This window comes from Primulina eburnea, chromosome 15, assembly GCF_022965805.1.
Source record: "Primulina eburnea isolate SZY01 chromosome 15, ASM2296580v1, whole genome shotgun sequence".
NCBI lineage: Eukaryota > Viridiplantae > Streptophyta > Magnoliopsida > Lamiales > Gesneriaceae > Primulina > Primulina eburnea.
Window position 1 is genome coordinate 8,809,883 of NC_133115.1, and position 27,727 is coordinate 8,837,609.

Below are 27,727 nucleotides of genomic sequence, written 5' to 3' on the forward strand. Positions count from 1 at the left end.
GGTTCAGCAGCTAGTGCAGGGCTTGTGGACTCGGCCAGGGGGTCTGGGCTGGGCTAGGTTAGGTCCTTAGGCCTAAGAAGGTGCACAAGGGGTTGGTTCAAGGCCTGGTTCGGTGGTCAAGTGGCTAAGCAAGAAAACATGGAGTCTTAGTCTAGGTGGGTTTCTCGGTCATGCTTGTGCTGAAGTGGGGCTTCGGTTTTCAAGCTTGGGGCTGAGTCCTATGGGTTCTAAGGGTGCAGGAGGGTCCCTAGATGGGCTGGTCATGAGTTGGTTCAGGGTGGCTCGATGGGGCTCGAGCCAAACACAAAAAAACGAGAGGTAGAAGCTCTTGGCACCAAGTATGCGGGAGGTTGCTGTCAAGCTTCAGTGGGTTGCTGCTCGCATCCAGGGGCTTGGGTTGGTCTGGGCTTGATTTGGGCGTGGTCCAGTGAAGGTTAGGGACAGGTGGGCTCGGTGGTGGCCCGGCTGGGAGAGTCCTAGTTGGGTTAGGAGTCCTAGATTTGCAAGAGTCACACACACACAAACGTGCAGAAACATGGGCGAGTTCCAGGGGGTTTTTGAGCGGTACAGGGCTGGTGTTTCGGGCTGGGCTTGTTCAGGAGGGTCCCTAGGTGGGTTGGTTAGGTTTTGGCTCAAGGTGGCTCGGGCGTGACTCGAGTAAATTAGGAGTTGGCTCGGGTGATTCGGTTATGTGTCAAAAACGAAAATTAAAGAACAAAAATTGAATCCATGGGCCCACTGGTATGGCTCATGACTTGGAAGGGTAGAATAAATCATAAAAAAGATATGTGTAAAATTTGGGATCAAAATAACGAGTTTTGGATTTATTCGAGATTTAATCGCCGCACGAAACGCTAATTAACGAGTTAATTGAAACACCTAGTTTTATGCTTCATAAAATTATGAAAAATTAGTTTTAAGCTTAAATAATTATTATAAGTCTAAGATTTTAATTTGGAAATTTTATATTAAGGTTTGGTTTAATTCGGGATTAAAACGCATTAATACGTCTTATTTAAAGATTAATTTAAAAGTCTTCGATTTAAGCTAAATAAAAATACGAGAAAATTCATGTAGGCTTAAATAATTATTTGAGACATGAGAGTCAATGGAGTTAAGACAAAATGTCAAAAACGGGAAATTTTACGTCTAGGGGTAAAACGGTCATTTTACACCTAAAAATTAGTAAACTTCATGACGGTGCTCTAAATGTTTTTTTATATGCTAATATGATTATTTTCAATGATTATGGATGTTTATATTTTAATATGTCAATTTTAAATATATATGGATTTTTAAGATGTTAATATGTTTAATGTTTTATGATTTAATATGCTAAAACGTTTATTTTAAATGTTTATGATTTAAATGTTTATTTTAAATGTTTATGTTAAAAATGTTCATGGATGTTTATGATTTTTAATATGTTAAGTTATGATTTTTAAATGTCTATAATTTTTATGATTTAAATATGGACATTTAAAAGATATGTTGCATGCTTGGTTTCAAAATAAAAATGATATTATGCATGTTTTTATTAAGTGATGATAGCATGTTGAAGGACGTGAAGGGATTGTGACTACTACATGTTGGAAATATCGTGAGGGTTATGGTCCCAGTATGAGCCCGACGATTGTGTTTCCGTTGATACGAATACGATGATATGATTGGAGATGTCGTGAGGAGAGAAGACCCCAGAGGGAGCTCATTTATGGGAAAAGGCCCCCGATGGAGCCCCGACGATCGTATTTCCAATGACACGAATATGTTAATACGTAAGGCCAGGGCACAGTTGACCGGTGAGAGTGTTGCATGTGTCCCCCGCCGCCCAGTACTGTGGTTACATGTAGATGGATCCATCGCCCAATACGTTTAAGAATACAAGATACAATCAAAAATCTGAATTCAACATACACGAACATGAATATGAATATGTTAATATGAATATGAACATGAGGACATGAATATGTTGATATGAATATGGACATGAATATGAATATGTTTATGTTTATATGAAAATGTTTATGCATAAGATTATGAAAATGTTTTTATTTAAAAGTTTTATGCATCATGAAAATGTTTACGAAAATGTATGTTTATTCATCTTCATGAAAACGATATTTTAAGTACAAGTATTTTTCACTGTTATATGTTAACTGTATTACGTATTACTCGTTATCAAGAATATGACGTGTTGAGTCTTTAGACTCACTAGGTGTGATTGATGCAGGTGATATTGATTATGAATATGATAATGGAGGTCTTGATGGTTGATTTTGCTGGACTGAAGGTGCACATAACCCGATGACCGACACTAGTTTTCCGCACTAGTTATGATTTATGATTTTAAGTAACGTTAAAGATAATTTTACGTCTTTTATTTATGATATGAGAGATTTTTGAGAGGTTATAGCATGAGCTATACTTTTCAAATAATGTTTTTAGGTTGGTAAAATGTTTGACGATTTTATGCTTTAAAATATTTTCCTTTGGATTTAAATGGCAGTTGGATGTTTATCTTTAAAATGATGTCAAAAATATTCTATGGTTCGGCCGATGCTAAATGAGGTTTTTTTTTAAAAAAAATTCTATCACATTTTAAGAAAACAAATAGCAGACGTTTCACTATCCAACAAGGTTCAGTTCATTTGCTTTGCCACTCCATTCTTTTGAGTTGTGTAAGCCGTCGTAAATTGCCTTTTGATGCATTCATGTTGACAATATGCATCAAATTGGTCACTGGTATATTTTTCTTCATTGTCAGTTCTCATACACTTGATTTTATTTTCAGAATCAAGTTCAACCCACGCTTTGAAATCTTTGAATATCTGGAAAACATCTGATTTCTTCTTAATTGGATACATGTAACAATCTGAATGAATCAGTTCCAATATGCTTTTGCTCCTGGCAGTAGAAGCGCCAAACTTTAATCTGTGTTGTTTACTGGTAACACAGTGCTCACAAAAGGTTAAGTGACACTTTTGAAACCCCGACACCAGCTTCCGTTCTGAGAGAATTTTCAACCCTCGTTCTGACATATGCCCGAGCTTTCTATTTCATAACATTGTTAATTCTTCTCCTGAACCAATTGATGCAATAGCTAGTTCTGCCTCTTTGTGTGTTTCTCCCAAAAGTACATACAGATTTGCAGCAACTTTTTCCGCCTTCATAATCACAAGCGCACCCTTCATAATTTTCATGATCTCGTTCTCGATACAGGTTTTACACCCGATGTCATCCAATTGCCTCAAGGAAAAAATATTTTTCATCAGTCCCTTCACATGTCATACCATTCTCTTCGAGACGTCATGTGCCATGTTGCTCCTGAATACATAATCCATGTGTCACAAAATTTGTGCATGCCTTCTGCAACAGTTGCTGCTTCGCTGAATAATATTTCACCACCACCTGAAGTACTGGCCACATTTCCTTGAGAACTTTTCTCGATACTCGTACACTCTTTCTTAAAGTGCCATTTACCGTCATATTTAAAAGAGTAAATATTTTTCTTCTTACTTTTTGTTTTTGATCTACCTCGTCTTTGAATTGTCTTTGAAGTGCCATCTACCTCGATACTCGTACACTCTTTCTTGAAGTGCCATTTCCTCTTATCATCAGTAAAGCTTTTGCCTGCTTCGATGTTACCAACCTATCTTTCTTATTCTTGCGCCGGCTTTCTTCTCCGAGAAACGCAGTTAAGACATCGTGGAATTTTAGAAAGCCTGTAAGAATATTGTTGGTAATGTTGATGATAAGTTGATCATATGAATCTGGTAGACTTTGAAGTAGAAGCTCTGTACGTTCAATTTTCCCTATTTTATGCCCCATGAAAGTGAATTGGGCAAATAGAGTATTTAGTGTGTTGATATGGTCGGTCATCGACGAGGATTCTACTATCCGAAGAGTATAAAGCCTTCTGTTTAGGAAAATCACGTTGTTTAACGATTTGAACTTGTACATCTTTGTCAGAGTATCCAAGATAACTTTTGCTGTTTTTATCTCAGATATACTTGACAATACTTTGTCTGCTATAGCCAACTGTAAATTGGCAACGACATTATCATTCATCTCATTCCACTTTCCATCATCCATAATTTCCATCGGTCTATCTCTAATAGCCGCCAAACAATTCTCCTTTCTTAAAACTGCTTGTATCTTTATTTTTCACAGCATACAAATGCTTCTATTGAACTTTGATATCTCGTACTTGCCCGTCATTATGACTACAACAATTCAGTAGACTGGACAAAATAATCCCGCCTTAAATAAAAAATCTCAAAAAAAATCTTTTCTGATGTGGAAGATCAGTCTGGGTTACTACCACAGAGCATACTCAGAATTTTAAGAAATTTTAAACCAAGACTCTGATACCACTTGTTGGTCTCACGTGCGGAAATTTGAGATAATAAAAATGAAAATAAAGAATAAACTGGACACCGAGATTTACGTTGAAAACCCCTAAAATTATTAGGGTAAAAATCACGAGTAAGATGATAAGAATTCCACTATAATATTTTACGGTGTACAACCAATCAATGTGTTTCCAAAGAGAGCACACACTCTCTTAGTATAGGAGAACAAATACCTCACAAATATTATAGATCTAATAGGAGAGATAACAAAACACAAAGAAGAAACTTGTGAATGAGATGCATTTTAATGTTGAGAGAAATCACCTATTTATAGATGATTTCTCATATCTGAATGCAAAACCCTTCGGCCAAATTTGCAGCCAAATTTGACAAATGTCTTGCCGATCTTTTTTTGACAAAATGATTGTGTCTGCCAACTTTTGCTTTTGACCATATGACTTGCCGACAAGAACTTGATTTCTGCTTTACAGTTTGAACACAACTATATATGGCCGTGTTCACTACTAACACATTTCAGAATCATTATTATTTTCTATATATAGAAGCAGAGGCTTGAGCCCACCTATTTTGTTTGTCGAAAAAAAAAACTAGTTCTTTTCAGCGCCATGTTATTCTCGTATATTGGTAAGTTTCGTAAATCCTGAACTTATGTGATTTGAGGTAAAATTTGACAACACTAAAATTTTGTCGAATATTTAGATTTGATTATCTGAATTGCGATAATATTAACTTACGATGTATATAAATTTCCGAGTTTAAATTTTTTCCTTATAAATCTGTTCCATAATTTTGAGAAAAATAATCAATTAATTAAAATATTTGAGAATTATTATAATTATTCTTGTGCTTGTGTTACGATTTTTTTTAGCAAGAATAACAGAGTTTTTGAATAATTATGAGGTTTGGAAAATCTTCTTTGTTGGGAATTTTTGGGATAATTGAATTTTTCTAGATAGGTAATTCAGAAAATGAAGAAAAACAATAAAGTTATTTCTAAATCAAAAGAGCATACATCAACAAGTAAAGAACATACATCGATATAGTCTAGGGTTAGTGAGATATCGATTTCAACCAAAATAACCAACCAAATTGAATTAATTTGAAAAATCGATTTTATTTATTCGGAAGTTCGGTTTTAGTTTTATATACTATCGTTTGTTCGGTTCAGTTTCAATTTTTAATATAAAACTTCGGTTAACCAAAAATGCCGAACGTCCATAAAAAAATTATATCATTAAATTTTATAATAATATTATAAAGATATAACTATTACAAATTTATTATAAAATTTTATTAGGACAATAGAATTATAAATAAAAATATATATTTTAAATAAAATTAAGATTTATTTAATTCAATTTTTCTATTATGTTTTTTTTTAAAAAAAGATAAAAGAGTTTGGTTGATTATGTTACCGATCACAATGACCGAATTTTTTTGGTTCGGTTCGATTTTTCGAAAAAAAACTTCGAATAATTCGATTTAGTAAATCGATTTAGTTATCTAATAGTCACACCCTTATCACTATCTAACATGGAGACGGAGCTATCCTCAGGTACTTATGAATCATTGCTCCATACATGTATAGCTGTCAAGCTTTTGTAAATTTTTCATAAATATGTTGATGTCTCTAAATGGAGTAGATTCTGGTAACACTTGGTCGGTCACTTGACTAGTATGAGTTCTCGTAGAGCTTCAGCAATGCCAAGGACATTGACCTCAGCATCCACAAGGCAGAGGTGTTTCACTGACAAGCCAGCAATTGACATAGAGAATAATCGTGCGACGCGAATCTTGGCCACCCACATGTTGTATTTGATGCGCTGAACCTCCTGCAGTATATATGTAGAAATATTCTGAGATGAGCGTATCAAGATCAGATGATTATGAAAGGATCGGTTAAACGAATAAAGAGTGTTTATTCAACCCCCTTTTCTAAACACTCTTTATTCGTTTAACCGATCCTTTCAAGTGGTATCAGAGCAGTTGTATCTCGTCTCAGAATATCTATACTCAAATTGTTCATTATGTCTTCATTCAACAAGATTCCTATATTCTCTAGAGAAGACTACGATGATTGGAAGATCAGGATGCAGGCTCACCTAGCTGCACAAGATGATGATATGTGGTACATTATAACTGACGGACCCATGAAGATTTTGAAATCCAACACAGCTGTTGCCATTACTGATGGGGCATCTCATCGTATAGAAAAGCCCAGAGAAGAATGGACTACAAAGGATAAAAGAAAAGCCAACTTGGATAATGTGGCAAAGGACATACTATACAAGACGTTGGATAAAGTAACTTTCAGCAAAATCAAAATGTGCAAGACAACCAAAGAGATTTGGGAGAAGCTGATCCAGCTTTGCGAAGGGAACGAACAAACCAAAGAAAACAAACTTTTTATTGCTGTTCAGAAGTTTGACAATATCAAAATGAGAGTTGGTGAAAAGATGCATGATTATGATGAAAGAACCAGCTGCATCATCAATGAATTAAATGCACTTGGAAAAGTGTACACAAACAAAGAAGTTGCATTGAAGATAATCGGAGGTCTTCCCAAGGAGTGGGACGTGAAGACCATGGAAATGAGGGAATCCAAGGATCTGAACAAAGTTGAGTTTCATGATCTATTTGCTGATTTGAAAGCCTACGAGTTTGAGCTGCAAACTCGAGAAGGAGAATTTTCTACTCCAGCAGCCACGACTGCCTTAGCTGCTGTTAGAACAGAACCAACTGGTTCAGTTGAAAAATCTTCTGATCAACTAAGCAATGATGCCATGTCATTGTTCATCAAAAAGTTTGGAAGATTTATGAGGAAAAATCAAGGAAACTTTCAAAATAAATATCAAAGAAGCAATTCCAAAGAAGAGTCAAACGCTTGCTACAACTGTGGAAAACCAGGTCACTTTATTGCTGACTGTACCATACCAAAGAAAGACAGTCAAGGCTCAACTGAAAGAAGAAAGAAACCATATGAGCACAAAAAGAGATCCAAAGATGATAAGAAGTTCTCCAGGAAGAAGCATGAAGTGCTCTTGGCTGAAGAGAGCAAATCAAAGTGGGCAGACACTGACAGCGAGAAGTCAGAACCAGAAACTTCATGGAGTTCTAGTGACAATGAAGAGGAAGTGAAATGTCTGATGGCTGGTGACACAGAACTGGAGTCCTGATAGGACTCGTTTTTACGTGTTTTTAGTGTTGGTTTTGAGTCGCATTCATGCATCATATTTGTTTGTTTTAGTTTAATTTAGCATTTTTCTAGCATTATTTAGCATATGACTGATCTCGTGTAGTTGGTGGTTATTTTGTAGGAATTGAACCAAAAAGTGGGAGAATATGTGCCAAAACATCGAGAAGGACTCGCTAGGGCGGTCACAATTGACCGCCCCAGCGAGCATGTTGGTCTAGCTGAGGAGTTGTTGCGAAAGAGTCTCGCTAGGGCGGTCAAAAGTGACTGCCCCAGCGAACCCAGGGACATGGCCGAGGAATTTTCTGCGAGAACCTCTCGCTAGGGCGGACACTTTTGACCGCCCTAGCGAGGCACGAGATTTGAAAAGATTTGTTTCACTTTTTATGGACTCTATCCTACACCATAGACCTAATACACGAGAGGGGCGCCGTTTTGGAGGTGGATATCATTATTTTCATCATTTTTTCTTGGAGAAAAGGCTAGGAGCAAAGGAGATTCGAAGACCTCGAGATTTCCACGCGTTGTGGCCGTCATCCATCGTCATCTTTAGTATTTTCATTATTCAGTTTTTAATTCTTAGATTGTTGTTGGTTTTTATTATGAATTTTAGTAGCTAAACTCTAGATTTGTTGGGATTTGAGGGGATCCTACCCCGTACTCGTTGTTTAACATTATTTATCGACGGTTTTATTAGTGATTTGTTTATGCTATTGTTCTTTTTTGTTTCAATCGAAGCCTAGCTAACTTCCTTTGATTATTTCATGTTGTTAATGATTTCGATAGAATAATTAACAATAGAATCGAATAGTATAGACCACGGATTTACAATTTTAGTAGATATACGGAATTGGATACGTGTCGATAGCGATAATTCACCCGGATGAAAGCTAGTGGACTCCATAGAACGTAATGCAATCTTGAACTGTTAAATAATTGAGGATACTTGATTACTGCATGTTTATGATTAGTATTAATATAGCTCGACAGAGTATATTAATTAGTCTAGGGAATTCCGTCGAATGCACGAGTAAGAGTCGAGTGTAATTATTTAAACACGAGTGGTAGGTGAACTGAAAATTCCCAACAGATTCGTTTCTCATTTGATTTTAATCCAAATTAATCATTGCTCTTTTGAACACATTTTCTTTGCATTTTAATTATTTGAATTGTTTAATTTACATTAGTTCAATCATCAACTCAATTTATCGTTGCTAAAGAGATTTTACCTGAAAATAAAAAGAGTGTAACGCAGTCCTTGTGGATCGATCAAGTTTTGCTCGATCAAGTTTTTGGCGCCGTTTGTGGGGACCCGGGCTCTAATTCTTTTTCTTGGGATTAAATGGATCGTTATTAAAAACGTGGGTCAAATTTTTTGCTTTTTACATTAAATCAAATGTAACTAAACAAACATAATTCTTAGCTTAACATACAATATAAACATGAAGTACAAGTCTTGTTCTTACAACTAGTGTTCAATACCATCTATAAACAAACGGTAGTACAAGTCTAACAAAAGAACCACTAGTCCTCTGCTGCGCCCGAGATCACCACGCTATCCTGATCATCTCTGTCTCGACCCAGATCCTGCCCCACCTGTTGTTATGCACACATACAGACATAACAACAGCCGGAAAACCGGTGAGAACAAATCCCAGTATAAACATGTAACATGCATATAAACAATCAAACATGAAACATGCTGATATGAATGTCATTCATATAAAATCATACAATGTGAATCTAATCATGTCCAGACTCGACTCGACTAGAACTCTAGGGATCCCGTTGTGAATAAGACGTCACTGGCTGTCACCTACCCTACCAATCGAGGTGCTGTACGTCTTATTCCTAGACTTCGGCCTGATCTGTATCCGCGTCTACAATAGGGGCGGTGATCTTCCCCTAAGCTGAGATATCGCCGAACATCTAGTAGTCTGCCTGATCTCCAGACTGCCCTATCTTAATGCATGAATACACAATCTGTAAACAAGCATAATGCAATGCTACACGATCTGTAAACAAAGCATAGCAAGATTTGAATACAAGTTCTATAAACAAATCTATAACAATCATAATCATATCAAGGTATGAACAATAAACAAGTATGTGATTTTGGTTGGGAAACTCAAATGTGATCTCATTTGAGTCGTGATTCCCCAAACAAAACATGTACTATACCTTCGTCGCACAGTTGCTGTCACGGTTGACAATACGAATCTGAAATGGAAATGTTGATACAAAATCTATCAATCTCTTATCTAATCAACACCTATCCAAGTCACTACTTGATCTCAGTATCATTTCAACTGCACAATCTCTATATTAAACAATTACATCAATTCCCCAATTCATAACTGATAATGGTATAAATTTGGTATCAAAACCCAGTCAATTCAACTCTAAAATTCATAACAATTCTATCCGGTGTCCGTTCTTAAATCCGGTTGTAATTATACGATGTCTAATATGTCAGAAACAACATATATGAATCATATCTGATTCCTACAACATCATAATTTCAAGCCATGCCAAAACATAGTAAAACTTACGTCCACGCGTAGCCTACAACGATAGGAACACGGTACCGAAGTCGGATTTCAAATCTAACGAACGGATTGCAATAAACCCACGTAAGGATTCCAAAAGCTTCACGGAGCTTTTTCCCTTCTGATTCTTATCATATTTTGAGGGAAAAACGTTTATATATTATCCCACTTGCATGCCATGAAACGTGGCTTGCTCTTGCCAATCTTCGCTGGCGCTCGGGCGGTCGAAACTTACCGCCCGGGCGCGGAAGGTTCTGCCCGCCATGCGAGATTCTGGCGCTCGGGCGGTCATTAATTACCGCCCGAGCGCCACACCTTCTGCCCGAACGTACTCCCCTTGAGCATTGGCGCTCGGGCGGTCACTTTCTACCGCTCGGGCGCCACTAGTTCTGCCCGAAATTGGTGAAATTTATATTCTTTATCCAATCTGGTCTCATAGTGGTCCGTTTACAGTTATATCTATTTAATTCACTAATCTCATAGCAAATTACGATAATCAAATCCTCGGGCATTACATTTCTCCCCCTCTTAGATAAGAGTTTGTCTTCGAACTCATACATCATTCTATCATTGTAAGCATCAAAGTAATGACATCAAAGTTAGATTAATACTTACATCATTGGAATATCTCGGGGTATTTTTGTCGCATATTTGCTTCTGTCTCCCATGTCGCTTCTTCGATGCCATGACGACTCCATTGAACTTTCACAAGTGGAATATTCTTCGTTCTGAGCATCTTTTCTTTCCGATCAAGGATCTGTATCGGTTGTTCCACGTAGCTCAAAGTCTGATCAAGTTCCGCTTCGTCAGGTTGAATGACATGAGAAATGTCTGGCATATATCTTCGTAACATCGATACCTGAAACACGTCATGTATCCCGGATAGAGAAGGAGGAAGTGCAAGTCGATAAGCTCGATCGCCAATTTTCTCAAGAATCTCGTAAGGACCAATATATCGAGGAGATAGTTTCCCGCGTTTGCCAAATCGAACAACGCCTCTGAATGGAGAAATCTTCAAATATACTCTATCTCCCGCCTCAAATACTAACGGTCTACGTCTGATATTGGCATACTTTGCTTGTTGATCTTGTGCTGTCTTCATCCTCTTCTGAATGAGTTTTACCTTCTCTGTCATGTCATGAATCGTATCTGGCCCAAGTTCTGGTACGTCTGAAACGTCATCCCAGTATAGCGGAGATCTGCACTTCTTGCCATACAAAGCTTCAAATGGTGCCATCTCGATTCTCGTCTGATAGCTATTATTGTAAGAGAATTCGCAAAGAGGTAGGGAATCTTGCCAACTAATGCCAAAATCTAGCACAACGGCTCTCAACATATCCTCTAATGTCTGGATAGTCCGTTCTGACTGTCCGTCTGTCTGAGGATGATAAGCAGTACTCAGGTGTAATGTCGTACCTAAGGCCTGCTGAAACTGTGCCAGAAGTGTGAAGTGAATCGTGGATCACGATCTGATACGATAGACTTCGGCACTCCATGCAATCTGACTACCTCTCGAATATAAATCTCCTCCATCTGATCCTGTCTATACGTCATTCTGTATGGGATGAAACATGCAGATTTGGTCAGTCTGTCAATAATGACCCAAATCGCATCGCAGCCTCTGGATGATCGAGGTAACTTCGTCACGAAATCCATGGAAATGTGGTCCCATTTCCATTCTGGAATAGATAAACTCTGAAGTAACCCACCAGGCTTCTTCCTCTCGGCTTTCACCCGTTGGCAGTTCAAACACTTAGACACAAATTCGGCAATGTCCGACTTCATTTGCTTCCACCAGAACTGTGTCTTCAAGTCGTTGTACATCTTCCTGCCACCCGGATGAATGCTAAACCGACTACAATGTGCCTCTGTCAGAATCTGCTGTCTCAACTCTGCAACATCTGGCACAACTAGACGGTTATTCACGTACAACACATGATCTCGTACCTGAAGGTATCGTCAGTACTGGAGCACTAGTCAGCCTTTTCTTCAGTTCTAGGAAGCTAGACTCGCACTCCTCTGACCAAACAAATGGTGCATTCTTTTGCGTCAATTGAGTTATTGGCTTTGCAATACTGGAGAAATCCTTGATAAATCTTCTATAGTATCCGGCTAGGCCCATGAAACTGCGTATTTCTGGTACAGAAGTCGGCCTCGACCAACTGATCACAGCTTCAACTTTACTCGGATCTACAGAAATACCATCTCCAGATATAATGTGTCCCAAAAAGACAACTCGATTCAACCAAAACTCACACTTTGACAATTTTGCATACAGTCGCTCGTTTCTCAACGTCTGCAAAACAATTCTGAGATGCTCTGCATGCTCATTTCTATTCTTCGAATACACCAAAATATCATCGATGAAAACAATGACAAATTCATCCAAATATCTCTGAAACACTTGGTTCATCAAGCCCATAAATACCGCAGGAGCATTGGTTAAACCAAAAGGCATGACAATAAATTCGTAATGTCCATACCTAGTTCGAAATGCTGTCTTTGGTATGTCTATATCTCGAACTCTGAGCTGATGATACCCGGATCGCAAATCAATCTTAGAATACACAGAAGATCCCTGCAACTGATCAAATAAATCATCAATCCTAGGAAAAGGATATTTATTCTTGATCGTTGCCTTATTCAGTTGCCGGTAGTCTATACACAATCGCATCGAACCATCTTTCTTCCGCACAAACAGCACCGGAGCGCCCCAAGGAGATACACTAGGTCTGATATATCCCTTGGCTAGAAGATCTTCTAATTGTGCTTTCAATTCTTTTAGTTCGATGGGTGCCATCCTATACGGAGCTCTCGAAATAGGGACGGTACCTGGTGTAAGATCAATACTAAATTCTACCTCACGAACCGGAGGTAATCCTGGGATCTCATCTGGAAAAATATCTGGAAATTCCCGCACTACTGGTATATCTGCCAACGCCGGGCTCGACTTCTGCATATCTACAGCATAAATAAAGAAACCATCCGCTCCTTTCTGTAATAATCTGTTCATAGTAAGAGCCGAAATCAAGGGAATCCGAGATCTGGAACCCTTCCCGTAGAATTTCCACTCGTCTGTCATCTCGGGTCTGAATCTGACAATCTTATGGAAACAATCTACAATGGCTCTGTACTTCGTTAGCATATCAATACCGACTATACAATCAAAATCAGCTAGACCCAACACTATACAATCTAGGTCAATCTCATGCCCCTCAAACTGTAGAATGCAATGTTTCACCGTAGTTACAGATATCAATCCACTTCCCAACGGAGAATTAATAGACACAACATCTAGCAAAGACTCAACAGGCAAAGAATGCAACAATGCAAATCGCTCTGAAATGAATGTATGCGATGCACCTGTATCTATCAAGATATAAGCAGGATAACCATAAAGAGAGCAGTTGCCTGCTATAACATCATCTGGTGCATCTTGTGCTTGCTCTTCGGTCAATGCAAACACTTGGGCCTGTTGCCTCGGAGGTTGACTCACCGTCTGACTACCTCGAGCTCTGGGTTGGGTCTGTGCTGGTGGAGGTTGAAAAGAGTGGACCGATGATGCCTGCCGCTCAAACTGAGGTACGAAACCGGATGCTATTCCACTCTGGCCTTGCTGTACGCCTCTCTGTGGACAGACTTTGGCAAAATGCCCCGGTTGCCTACAAATGTTGCATCGGCCTGTAACTCCCTGGCACTGTTCAGTCGCATGCCTACCTCCACAAGAATTACAGTAGACACCTGAAGTCCTTGAACTTTGATCAAAACCAGTCTGTCTAGATCCGCTGGAGCTGGACGAACTGCTCCCAGGTCGCTTAAATTGTTTCCCCTTCGCCTTCAGCTGTTCTTTGCGTCCACTACTACTACCACCGCTTTCGAATCGAGGAGGAGGAACTTGGGATGGAGGTAGTGGCAGTCTCGGACTCGGTGCAACATAAGGAGCATTCCGCTGCCTCAACAATCCTGCTTCTGCACCTTTGGCTCGATTCAATGCATCCGAGAAATTATCGGGTCTCCCAGTATTGAACAACGTAAAGATATCTGGATTCAGGCCATTTATAAACTGATCTGCCATGGCCTCATCATTTCCTGAAACATGAGGTGCAAAACGAAGCAAGGAAGAAAATTTAGCAACGTATTCCTCAATGTTCAGTGGCCCTTGCCTCAGGTTGGCAAATTCAGCGCCTTTATCTTTACGGTAGGATATGGGAAAGAAACGCAGATAGAACTCCGTCTTGAATTCCTTCCAAGTAATCTCGGTACCCCGCTGCTCTAAAGCTCTCCTAATGTTCAACCACCAATTCTTGGCTATATCTTGCAATTGATGGCCAATGAGCTTTATTCTCTTCTCGTCACTGTACTCCAAAGAGTCGAATAGCATTTCAATATCCTCAAGCCAACTTTCGCACTCGATGGCATTCTCGGTACCTTTTAAGGTGGGAGGTCGAAAGGATTGGAATCGCTTCAGCAACATCTCCATAGGGGTCGCTGTAACATCCATAGGATCTCCGGATGTGCTCCCCTGTTCTGGCGCTGCTGGTCGTAGAGGTACGGCTGCTCTTCTAGGTGGCATATCTAATAATCCAAAGGATTAGTATACAATATATACAACTGTCTCAGCCATCCTCTAGTCAGTTACCTCTGATCTAGAATCAGTTCTGATTCAGTTTATCACATGCTGAAAGAAATCAAACACAAACAACATGTAATAGGAAAGCAATAATCATGCTAGCACATCATAAGCAAGGAAGAAGACTCGATCTACCCCGCTCATTCTATCCTATCTCAGTCTAAAGGAACTCTCTGCTCTGATACCACCTGTTGTGGGGACCCGGGCTCTAATTCTTTTTCTTGGGATTAAATGGATCGTTATTAAAAACGTGGGTCAAATTTTTTGCTTTTTACATTAAATCAAATGTAACTAAACAAACATAATTCTTAGCTTAACATACAATATAAACATGAAGTACAAGTCTTGTTCTTACAACTAGTGTTCAATACCATCTATAAACAAACGGTAGTACAAGTCTAACAAAAGAACCACTAGTCCTCTGCTGCGCCCGAGATCACCACGCTATCCTGATCATCTCTGTCTCGACCCAGATCCTGCCCCACCTGTTGTTATGCACACATACAGACATAACAACAGCCGGAAAACCGGTGAGAACAAATCCCAGTATAAACATGTAACATGCATATAAACAATCAAACATGAAACATGCTGATATGAATGTCATTCATATAAAATCATACAATGTGAATCTAATCATGTCCAGACTCGACTCGACTAGAACTCTAGGGATCCCGTTGTGAATAAGACGTCACTGGCTGTCACCTACCCTACCAATCGAGGTGCTGTACGTCTTATTCCTAGACTTCGGCCTGATCTGTATCCGCGTCTACAATAGGGGCGGTGATCTTCCCCTAAGCTGAGATATCGCCGAACATCTAGTAGTCTGCCTGATCTCCAGACTGCCCTATCTTAATGCATGAATACACAATCTGTAAACAAGCATAATGCAATGCTACACGATCTGTAAACAAAGCATAGCAAGATTTGAATACAAGTTCTATAAACAAATCTATAACAATCATAATCATATCAAGGTATGAACAATAAAACAAGTATGTGATTTTGGTTGGGAAACTCAAATGTGATCTCATTTGAGTCGTGATTCCCCAAACAAAACATGTACTATACCTTCCGTCGCACAGTTGCTGTCACGGTTGACAATACGAATCTGAAATGGAAATGTTGATACAAAATCTATCAATCTCTTATCTAATCAACACCTATCCAAGTCACTACTTGATCTCAGTATCATTTCAACTGCACAATCTCTATATTAAACAATTACATCAATTCCCCCAATTCATAACTGATAATGGTATAAATTTGGTATCAAAACCCAGTCAATTCAACTCTAAAATTCATAACAATTCTATCCGGTGTCCGTTCTTAAATCCGGTTGTAATTATACGATGTCTAATATGTCAGAAACAACATATATGAATCATATCTGATTCCTACAACATCATAATTTCAAGCCATGCCAAAACATAGTAAAACTTACGTCCACGCGTAGCCTACAACGATAGGAACACGGTACCGAAGTCGGATTTCAAATCTAACGAACGGATTGCAAGAAACCCACGTAAGGATTCCAAAAGCTTCACGGAGCTTTTTCCCTTCTGATTCTTATCATATTTTGAGGGAAAAACGTTTATATATTATCCCACTTGCATGCCATGAAACGTGGCTTGCTCTTGCCAATCTTCGCTGGCGCTCGGGCGGTCGAAACTTACCGCCCGGGCGCGAGCTCGGCGTTCGGGCGGTAAAAATCTACCGCCCGGGCGCGGAAGGTTTTGCCCGCCATGCGAGATTCTGGCGCTCGGGCGGTCATTAATTACCGCCCGGGCGCCACACCTTCTGCCCGAACGTACTCCCCTTGAGCATTGGCGCTCGGGCGGTCACTTTCTACCGCTCGGGCGCCACTAGTTCTGCCCGAAATTGGTGAAATTTATATTCTTTATCCAATCTGGTCTCGTAGTGGTCCGTTTACAGTTATATCTATTTAATTCACTAATCTCATAGCAAATTACGATAATCAAATCCTCGGGCATTACACCGTTGCCGGGGACTGTTGATTCACGATTTTTTATTTTCATTTAAATTCTTTAGTATTATTGATTTTATTGCTATTTGATACTCGCATTGTGTTGCAGATTTGACTTGTGTTGCATGCGAAGATCACTCGAGATAAAGCTTGATCCTTTTGACCCCGAGATTGAACGCACAGCTAGACGTCGAAGACAACAACAAAGACTCAAAGAACAGATGGAAAGACACGAGCAAGAACGTGGAGAGGAACATCGTGACAATAGACAAGTTGAGATACCACGTCGCATACCAATGTTGGATTATGCACAGCCGTCTCTTGATGGAGCACGTCCAAGCATCGTAAGACCAGTCATCCGAGCTAATCAGTTTGAGATCAAGCCAGCTATCATCCAGATGATTCAGAACACTGTTCAATTTGGGGGAAGTGCACTTGACGACCCTAATTCTCATATAGCTGACTTTCTTGAAATTTGTGATACTTTTAAGTTTAATGGCGTGTCTGATGATGCTGTTCGTTTGCGCTTATTTTCATTTTCACTGAGAGATAAAGCTAAGTCGTGGTTAAACTGTTTGCCTGTAGGGTCTATCACTACATGGGAGGATATGGCAAAGGCATTCCTGATCAAGTACTTTCCTCCGTCGAAGACTATGAAGCTTAGAGCCGACATTACTACTTTTGCTCAATATGAGAACGAGTCACTTTACGAGGCATGGGAGCGCTACAAGGACTTGTTGAGGAGATGTCCACACCATGAGCTGCCGCTTGGGTTAGTTGTTCAAACTTTCTACTACGGTCTGATTACTCCTAACCGTACCATGATAGATGCTGCGGCATGTGGTAATTTACTGAGGAAAACGGCTGAGGAAGGGTATGAGTTATTGGAGGAGATGGCTGCGAGTAGCTATCATCCTCAGTCTGATAGGCAGAGACGAGGTGCTGGAGTTCATCAAGTTAATGATTTGTCTGCGGTTTCAGCACAGTTAGAGGCGTTGAATAAAAAGATTGATGGGATGAGCATGAGTGGGTCGGCTATGCGTCTGCAAGAAATTTTTTGTGACAAGTGTGGGGGTGAGCATGACGTGCAGGATTGCCAAGATGGCAATCCATTCTATGTGCCTGAGGGAGCACCGGTAAAACAAGTGGGATTCCAGAACCGTCCTAGAAATGACCCTTATTCGAATACATATAATTTGGGATGGAAGAATCACCCAAACTTTTCATGGGGAGGTCAAAACAACCAAAATCGCCAACAAAGAGTTCCACCATATGGGATGCACCAAGGATTCAAGCCAGAACCGCCTCGGGAGGAGAAATCCAATTTAGAGCAAATGATGACTAAATTTATTTCTGCCACCGAGACGAGATTTCAGAACCAAGATGCATCCATAAAGGGATTAGAGAATCAAATTGGACAATTGGCTAAGTTGATTGCTAATAGGGAGCAAGGAGCTTTGCCAAGCAACACAGAAGTTAACCCAAGAGAACATGTGAAGGCTGTGGAATTGCGTAGTGGGAAAGCACTCGAGTCTAATGAGGAAAAGACCAAGCACGGTGAGGATGAGGTGGAAACTCGAGGAGGTAAGTCTTCTAACTCTACACCTACACCTATTGCACAAAATAAAATTGTTATCCCCCCACCTTTTCCTGCAGCAATGAAGAAAGCTAAATTAGATGCACAATTTGGTAAATTTCTTGAGATGTTTAAAAAATTGCATATTAACATTCCTTTTGCTGATGCTTTATTGAATATGCCAAATTATGCAAAATTCTTGAAAGATATCTTAGCAAATAAGCGGAGGCTAGAAGATCACATGACTGTGAATTTGACTGAAAATTGCTCCGCTTTAGTTCAAAACAAGATGCCTCCTAAGCAAAAAGATCCAAGGAGTTTCTCTATACCTTGCATTATTGGTGACATTAATTTTCATAAAGCTCTATGTGATCTTGGTGCAAGTATTAATCTGATGCCTTTGTCTGTGTTTAGGAGACTGAGATTAGGTGAACCCAAGCCAACTAGGATGTCGTTGCAGCTGGCTGACAGATCTGTCAAATATCCACGTGGGATTATCGAAGATGTTTTGGTGAAAGTGGATAAGTTTAATTTTCCTGCAGATTTTGTGATACTTGACATGGAGGAAGATGTAGAGATGCCTTTGATTCTAGGGAGACCGTTTCTGGCTATAGGGAAAGCACTGATTGATGTTGAAGAAGGGAAATTGAGACTGAGAGTTGGAGAAGAAGAAATTGTTTTTGATGTCTTTAATACTCTCAAACACACAATGCACAATGATAGTTGTTTTCGCATTGATGTCTTAGATTCTCTCATTTGTGATTTTGTGCAGGACGGATTGAAGGAACCATTAGAGGTCACTCTCACTACTGAAAAGCAGGAGGACGAGCTAGACGAGGAAGAGATGGAGATGGTAGCTCACTTGAATGCCATTCCACCTTGGAGAAAGCAAGTTAGGCTTAGACTAGAGGAATTGGGAGAGAGAAAATATTTAATGCCTCAAAAGTTAACCTAGAGGAGCCACCTACTTTGGAGCTCAAACCACTACCTCCACATCTCAAGCACGTATATTTAGGAGAAGATAATAAATTGCCTGTTATTATTTCCTCTTCTTTGACAGATGATATGGAGAGTAAGCTCTTGGGAGTCCTTAAGGAGCATAAAGGAGCATTCTCTTGGAAGGTTTCAGACATAAAAGGGATAAGTCCTTCGATCTGCATGCACAAAATTCTCATGGAAGATAAATACTCACCTCTAGCACAACCACAAAGGAGACTCAATCCAAAGATGCAAGAGGTAGTAAAAGCTGAAACAATCAAACTTTTGGATGCAGGTATTATCTATCCTATCTCTGATAGTGCGTGGGTAAGTCTTGTACAATGTGTGCCTAAAAAGGGTGGGATTACTGTTATTACTAATGAAAAAAATGAGTTGATTCCCACTCGAACTAATACGGGTTGGCGTGTGTGCATAGATTATAGAAAGTTGAATGATGCAACCCGTAAAGATCACTTCCCTTTGCCATTTATCGATCAAATGATTGAACGACTAGCAGGTCATGAATTTTATTGCTTTTTAGATGGATATTCGGGGTACAATCAAATCACAATTGCACTTGAGGACCAAGAGAAAACTACTTTCACTTGCCCTTATGGTACTTTTGCGTTTTGGCGTATGCCCTTTGGTTTGTGCAATGCACCTGCAACATTTCAAAGATGCATGACCGCTATCTTTCATGACATGACTGAAAATTTCCTTGAAATCTTTATGGATGACTTCTCTATTTTTGGCTCCTCATTTAATGAATTTTTAGAAAATTTGAACTTGGTGTTAGTTAGATGCGAGGAGAGCAATTTGGTGTTGAATTGGGAGAAGTGTCATTTTATGGTTCAAGAGGGGATTGTGTTAGGACACAAGGTATCGGAGAATGGAATTGAGGTTGACAAAGCCGAGGTGGAAGTAATCAAAAACTTACCCCCACCTTCATCAATAAAAGGAGTTAGAAGTTTCCTAGGGCATGCTGGTTTTTATAGGCGTTTCATTAAAGATTTTTCCAAAATTGCTAAACCTTTATCCTCCCTGTTGATGAAAGATGCTGAATTTAATTTTGATTCTACTTGTCTGCATGCGTTCGAGATACTCAAGAAAAGCTTGGTGACAGCATCTACTATGCAAGTAAGACTCTAAATGATGCTCAATTGAATTACGCTACTACTGAAAAGGAGTTACTTGCTATAGTATTTGCGTTCGACAAATTTCATTCATACCTTGTTCTGTCTAAAGTAATTGTGTATACAGACCATTCTGCCCTCAAATACTTGCTTGCTAAGAAAGATGCGAAACCTAGGTTAATTAGGTGGATTTTATTATTGCAAGAATTTGATCTCGAGATTCGAGATAAAAAGGGTGTGGAAAATGTAGTTGCTGATCATCTGTCTAGGCTTGAGCATGTTAGAATTAAGGGGGTTGATGTCGATATAGATGACTGGTTTCCTGATGAACAATTGCTTGAGGTAAATGCGTGCCCTTGGTATGCCAATTTTGCAAATTTTCTTGTCACTGGCACACCTCCACCTAATCTATTGTTTCACCAAAGAAAGAAAATCTTTTCAGACGTGAAATATTATTTTTGGGAGGAACCATTTTTGTTTAAGATATGTGCAGATTCCATGATACGAAGATGTGTGGCAGAGGAGGAAACCAATCAAATTCTGAACCATTGTCATGACCGTGAGGTAGGTGGTCACTTTGGACCCATACGGACGGTATCTAAGGTACTTGAATGTGGCTTCTATTGGCCAACTCTTTTTAAGGATGCTCGTTTGTATATTCTCAATTGTGATAGATGCCAACGCACAGGTAATATTTCCAACCGTCATGAGATGCGCTTAAATAATATTGTTGAGTGTGAGATATTTGATGTGTGGGGGATTGATTTTATGGGTCCTTTTCCTGCATCTTTTACAAAGAAATTTATTTTGGTGGCCGTGGAGTATGTATCGAAATGGGTGGAGGCGGAGGCTTGTGCCACTAATGATGCACAAGTGGTGTTAAAATTTTTGAAGAAACATATTTTTAATCGATTTGGTGCACCATGTGCAATCATAAGTGATGGTGGCACCTATTTTTGCAACAAAATTTTTGATAAACTGTTGGGCAAATATGGTGTCACCCACAAGGTTTCCACTCCATACCATCCCCAAACTAGTGGACAAGTTGAAGTGTCCAATCGAGAGATTAAGAGGATTCTAGAGAAGACGGTCAATGTGAATAGGAAGGACTGGTCCATTCGGTTAGATGATGCTTTGTGGGCTTATCGTACTGCTTTTAAAACACCTATAGGCACTACACCATATAGGTTACTTTTTGGTAAAGCATGTCATCTACCAGTAGAATTAGAGCATAGAGCATATTGGGCGACCAAAGCACTAAACTTTGATTTTGCTCTTGCAGGTGAGAAACGATGTCTGCAGTTGAATCAGTTGGATGAGTTTCGAGGACACGCTTATGATCTGGCACTATCTTACAAGGAACGCACCAAACGAGCTCATGATAAACGCATCATAAGAAGGGAATTCAAAGTGGGTGAAGCGGTGTTGTTATACAATTCTCGCTTACGACTCTTTCCGGGCAAGCTAAAGTCAAGGTGGTCAGGACCTTTCACTATAGCCAAGGTGTTCCCATCAGGTGCAGTGGTGTTGCATGATGGCAAGGAAGGGACGTTCACTGTGAACGCTCAACGATTGAAGCACTATATCGGTGGCACAATTGAGCCACAAATTGGGGTCACTCGGCACCATGACAGTCATTGAGGACATGGGTGAAAAGTCGAGTTCTAGACTGTAAATTGAGAACTACTTCTACTCCCTATGTTGAGTTTATCTTTTTCCTTTATTCCTTAATCGCATCATTTGCATTTAGGTAGTTGCATGGCATGGCATTCATTGTTTTTATTTTTTTATTTATTTCTTTTTTTCGAGAGTGTCTCGCTAGGGCGGTCAAAACCGACCGCCCCAGCGAGCCCTCGTCTTTTTTCAAAAACATAGCCACCGAAAACGCCTCGCTAGGGCGGTCACTTTTGACCGCCCCAGCGAGCGAATTTTTTTTAAATTGGTTTTACTGGCGAGAACCACTCGCTAGGGCGGTCGAAAGTGACCGCCCCAGCGAGCACTCATATTTTTCAAATAAGTTTTCGGCGAGAACCACTCGCTAGGGCGGACACTTTTGACCGCCCCAGCGAGCCCTCATATTTTTCAAATAGTCTGTCACCGAAAACCTCTCGCTAGGGCGGACACTTTTGACCGCCCTAGCGAGTCGCGCAGATATAAAAACCTTTCCCCTTCTCCTTTCTTAGATGGAGGGGGCGCCGATTATTTGAGAGGAAAGGGGCAAAGACTCCATCTTGGTCCATACTTTCCACAAGGAAGCACTTAGATTACAAGATTTTCTGCTCCGGTCATCTTCCACAAATTCCGGTGAGTTTCTCCGGCGACCTTCAACAATTTTCCGGCGGTTGGATATTTTGTGCACTCCACTCCCCACATGGCACCCAAAAGATCTAAGGTAACTCGTGGTGCCTCTAATTCTCGGTCTACTCCGTCTATGTTTGTGAATGATAATGCTAGGGAGAGATATGAAAATGCTAGACTACATAGGAAACCAATCCCTGAGCGAGGATTTAGCCCGTGTATTATCGGTCAATTTCCGGAGTTCCTAGTAGCAGGAAGAGGGTGGACTGCCTTTGTGGCACAACCGAACGCAGCAGTGGTTCCGGTTGTGCGTGAATTCTATGCCAACGCTCCGGAGGGGAATGAGCATAAGGCATTTGTGAGGGGACATCTAGTCCCGTATGATTCCCATACGATCAATGACATGTTGGGTTTACATTCGGTTGATGATTCGGCGTTTCGGGCGTGGGTGCTTAACCCAGATTATGATTTGATTATTCGCACACTCTGTTATCCGGGCACCACGTGGAAACAACCGGGGACGTATACGATTTTTCTTGAAAATTTTTTGAAAGTGGACGCGGCATTGTGGTATGCGTTTTTATCTAAGAGATTGATGCCGGTCGGTCATACGAGTGATGTGCAGCGAGAGCGGGCGGTTGTTCTGTATGCCATATATACTGGGATGGTGATTGATGTGGGCAGGCTCATCTTTGGACAGCTCAACATGTGTATAAACAGCAGCAATTTGGCGTTTTACTTTCCGACGATCGTGACTGAGCTATGTGCCCGAGCGGGGGTGATATTTGCCGATGATGATGAGTGGCTACCGCCGATGAGAGCCATTGATGAGGCTCTTTATCGATCCAAGAGGGAGAAAAGACAGGCTGAGCTGCCCGAGGAGGTATTTTTCGATTATGGGAGAGCAGCTCAACCACCTCCGGCCTTAGGACATGCACCACCACCTCCGCAGCCACGCCGCCGTGCCATTCGAGATCGCATCAATGAATTGGGCGCTTGGGCCACTTATCAGACTGAGTATCAGGCCGTTAATCAAGCTCATATTCAGAACATCGAGTACTTGGTGCAGGGGATCTCCACTCATTTGGGCATCGACACGTCCGGACGGCCACCTGCACCCGCATACCCGCCACCCTTCCAGTTTCAGTACCATTATCCTATACCCCCAGCAGCTGACGAGGGAGTTGCACCGCCTGAGCATGACGAGGAGGATGATTTCTGACCAGGGGAGTTTACTGTTTCCCCTTTCTTTTTATTTATTCTGTCATTGCATTTGCATTCATTAGTTTTTTTGGTTTTTAGTGTTTGTTTCGTTTTGTGCACTGAGGGCATTGCACAACTCTAGTATGAGGGGGGGTAGATTGTTTTGGTTGTTTAGTTAATTGGCTTAGTTTCGTTGCATTTCTTTTGTTTGGTGTCGTTTATGGTGAGAAAACATAGTTTATGAGCCAATGATGATTTGAATTGATAGTTTACAAAAGTATTGATTGGGTCACTTCGTGAATGGTACTCTTGATTGTTAAAGCATGAATTTTGGTACAAAATTTGAACTTTTTGAGCACACATGTGTGGGGACTAGAATTTTGTAGGAATAATGGTGAAATTTGAAAGTTTTGTGTGGTTAACTTGAAAGGCACCAGTTATGAGTTGATTTAGCATGTAAACCCGTGAAATTAAGTCGCTAATTGGGACCTTGAATGAGAAAATTTAATTTGCCTTGAACTTTACATTTACCTCATTTCCAATGCACTGAATTAAAATGTCATACTCCTAACCAGCTGTAATCCAAAGTATTATATTCTTAGCCTAGGGAGTACATGTGTGAAAATTGTGCATTTAAAAAAAAAAAAAAGAGAAGAAATAAGGAGATGTAAGGTGAGGGGGAGCCGAAATAAAATGAATGAAATTCTATTCCTAGGCTAAAAGTTGGAGATGTAAGGAGACGAGGAAAGTCAGACGAAAAGTCTTGACGATTGCACAATGAAAATGATCGGTGTACTCCCAACTTTTAGCCACTTGAGCTTATTTTCCTTCTTTTCGACACCCTTATCTGCACTTAGAAGTTGAATAAAGTTCAATTTATGGCTAGTGATAAATGGACACGGGGATGCATGCTAGTGAGACTGGTATTGAAGTGTTAATTGAGTAACTCGCATGATTTGATAATTGATCCATTTGAAGTACGAATGACTAGACCCATCATGACACACAAACACGTTCAAATTAGTGTCGAGATTTATGTGTAGATGAGAATGAGTATTCGGTTGCGATTTGACTTGATTGGTAGTGGGAAAGTAAACTGAGGCATGAACATAAACGGTGTTAACTCACCATTGACATTTACTCGTGTTAGTTATTTCTTTTTTGAGTAATTTTGTGGTTGTTGAGTTTGTTTAGTATCTCGTGCTTTAACCTATTTTACTCGAGGGCGAGCAAAAGGTTAGTATGAGGGGGTTGATAGGACTCGTTTTTACGTGTTTTTAGTGTTGGTTTTGAGTCGCATTCATGCATCATATTTGTTTTTTTTAGTTTAATTTAGCATTTTTCTAGCATTATTTAGCATATGACTGATCTCGTGTAGTTGGCGGTTATTTTGTAGGAATTGAACCAAAAAGTGGGAGAATATGTGCCAAAACATCGAGAAGGACTCGCTAGGGCGGTCACAATTGACCGCCCCAGCGAGCATGTTGGTCTAGCCGAGGAGTTGTTGCGAAAGAGTCTCGCTTTTGACCGCCCCAGCGAACCCAGGGACATGGCCGAGGAATTTTCTGCGAGAACCTCTCGCTAGGGCGGACACTTTTGACCGCCCTAGCGAGGCACGAGATTTGAAAAGATTTGTTTCACTTTTTATGGACTCTATCCTACACCATAGACCTAATACACGAGAGGGCGCCGTTTTGGAGGTGGATATCATTATTTTCATCATTTTTTCTTGGAGAAAAGGCTAGGAGCAAAGGAGATTCGAAGACCTCGAGATTTCCACGCGTTGTGGCCGTCATCCGTCGTCATCTTTAGTATTTTCATTATTCAGTTTTTAATTCTTAGATTGTTGTTGGTTTTTATTATGAATTTTAGTAGCTAAACTTTAGATTTGTTGGGATTTGAGGGGATCCTACCCCGTACTCGTTGTTTGACATTATTTATCGACGGCTTTATTAGTGATTTGTTTATGCTATTGTTCTTTTTTGTTTCAATCGAAGCCTAGCTAACTTCCTTTGATTATTTCATGTTGTTAATGATTTCGATAGAATAATTAACAATAGGATCGAATAGTATAGACCACGGATTTACAATTTTAGTAGATATACGGAATTGGATACGTGTCGATAGCGATAATTCACCCGGATGAAAGCTAGTGGACTCCATAGAACGTAATGCAATCTTGAACTGTTAAATAATTGAGGATACTTGATTACTGCATGTTTATGATTAGTATTAATATAGCTCGACAGAGTATATTAATTAGTCTAGGGAATTCCGTCGAATGCACGAGTAAAAGTCGAGTGTAATTATTTAAACACGAGTGGTAGGTGAACTGAAAATTCCCAACAGATTCGTTTCTCATTTTATTTTAATCCAAATTAATCATTGCTCTTTTGAACACATTTTCTTTGCATTTTAATTATTTGAATTGTTTAATTTACATTAGTTCAATCATCAACTCAATTTATCGTTGCTAAAGAGATTTTACCTGAAAATAAAAAGAGTGTAACGCAGTCTTTGTGGATCGATACTCGTATTCACTTACGTTTATTATAACTTGACTATCGTGCACTTGCGATATTTAAATCGAGCTTTCAATTATAAAATAAATTTTGGGACTATTCACTGTGCAAGTTTTGCTCGATCAAGTCCAGCAGTCAATAGGTATTTTACTTTAGCTCAACTGATTTTACAAGAGAAGAACTTATTTCAACATTGCATGACATGGTCAGTGAGTATCATAAGCTTGCCTTATTATTTGAAAAGGCCAGAGCAAAGCAAAATGATCCTATTGACAATAAAAATAAAACTGATGAATCAGTTGACATGTTGAGTTTGAAAAAGGAGATTGCTGAACTCAATACTGAAAGAAGCAAGGATCAATTAATGATTCAAAATTTAATGCTTGAAAATTCAAAGTAAACTGAGCTTATTCAGGCTTGGAACAAATCATCTGTTGCATTGACTGATATACAGAACTCACAGAAATAAGTTACTAATAAAACTGGTTTAGGGTTTAGTAACCAAGATGAAATGTCTCCCAAAGATACTCGACCAAAACTGAATATGGATAAAGGGAAATATATTCACTTTGTCAAATAAGTTATGGTACAAGAACAAGCTGAGCTAAGTAAACTGGTTGAACAGCCAACTGTAAGTATGAACAAGGGCAAAAGATGTGGTATTGGTTATAGCCCAAAAGTTGTGTCTGACTCGTACACTGCTCATTCTGAAATGCGGCGTTCCACTACTAGTTGCAGGTAGTTGTACTATTTTTCGGTTGTCGTTTTCAACTGATGACGTGTACAGCTGAGGGATCAGCTGGTAAAGAGTCAGTTGACGAGAATGAATGAAGATATGTTCAGCTGAAAGAGCAGCTTGCAGTTATATTTCAGTTGCGTCGATCAGTTAGCTGGATTCAGTTGCTTAGTTCAGTTGGTTTATCTTTTGTGAAACACCGGAATTAAGTTTCCAACAGATTATATTTCTTGTCTTTATGGAATGGGATCGAAATCGTTTCCATTGGTCCCTCTTATTTTTGATATGCCAAAAAGTCCATTGTTTTGTAAACTTTATATGCTTTTTAAAGGAAAGTACCGATTTGATACGATGAGTTTTCGTGTTTTCTATTTTGTTATTTAAATTGTCAAATATAGGTTTTATTATTATACATTTTTTGTTGGTTTTAGGTATGATGTGACAACAGACATATCAATAGTTGTGTCAAATTATCATTTTATACTGTCACATCAAAGTTATGACATAGAATATGACCAAATACAGGGGGTAGGGGGTTACTCTTGGCTT

At 39.7% G+C, this 27,727-nt stretch overlaps 1 protein-coding gene and 1 non-coding gene across 2 annotated transcripts; one reads left to right on the forward strand and one right to left on the reverse strand.

Annotated features, from left to right (window-relative positions):
* Positions 1-285: 285 nt before the first annotated feature.
* On the forward strand, positions 286-22,060 carry LOC140815435 (uncharacterized). Its single transcript, XM_073174547.1, has 2 exons — positions 286-433; positions 21,702-22,060. The coding sequence occupies exons 1-2, from the start codon at positions 286-288 to the stop codon at positions 22,058-22,060; spliced, it is 507 nt and encodes a 168-aa protein (XP_073030648.1).
* LOC140815771 (small nucleolar RNA R71) lies at positions 17,389-17,495 on the reverse strand. The gene has a single exon (XR_012114417.1). It is a non-coding gene; the product is annotated as a small nucleolar RNA R71 (small nucleolar RNA).
* Positions 22,061-27,727: the final 5,667 nt, after the last annotated feature.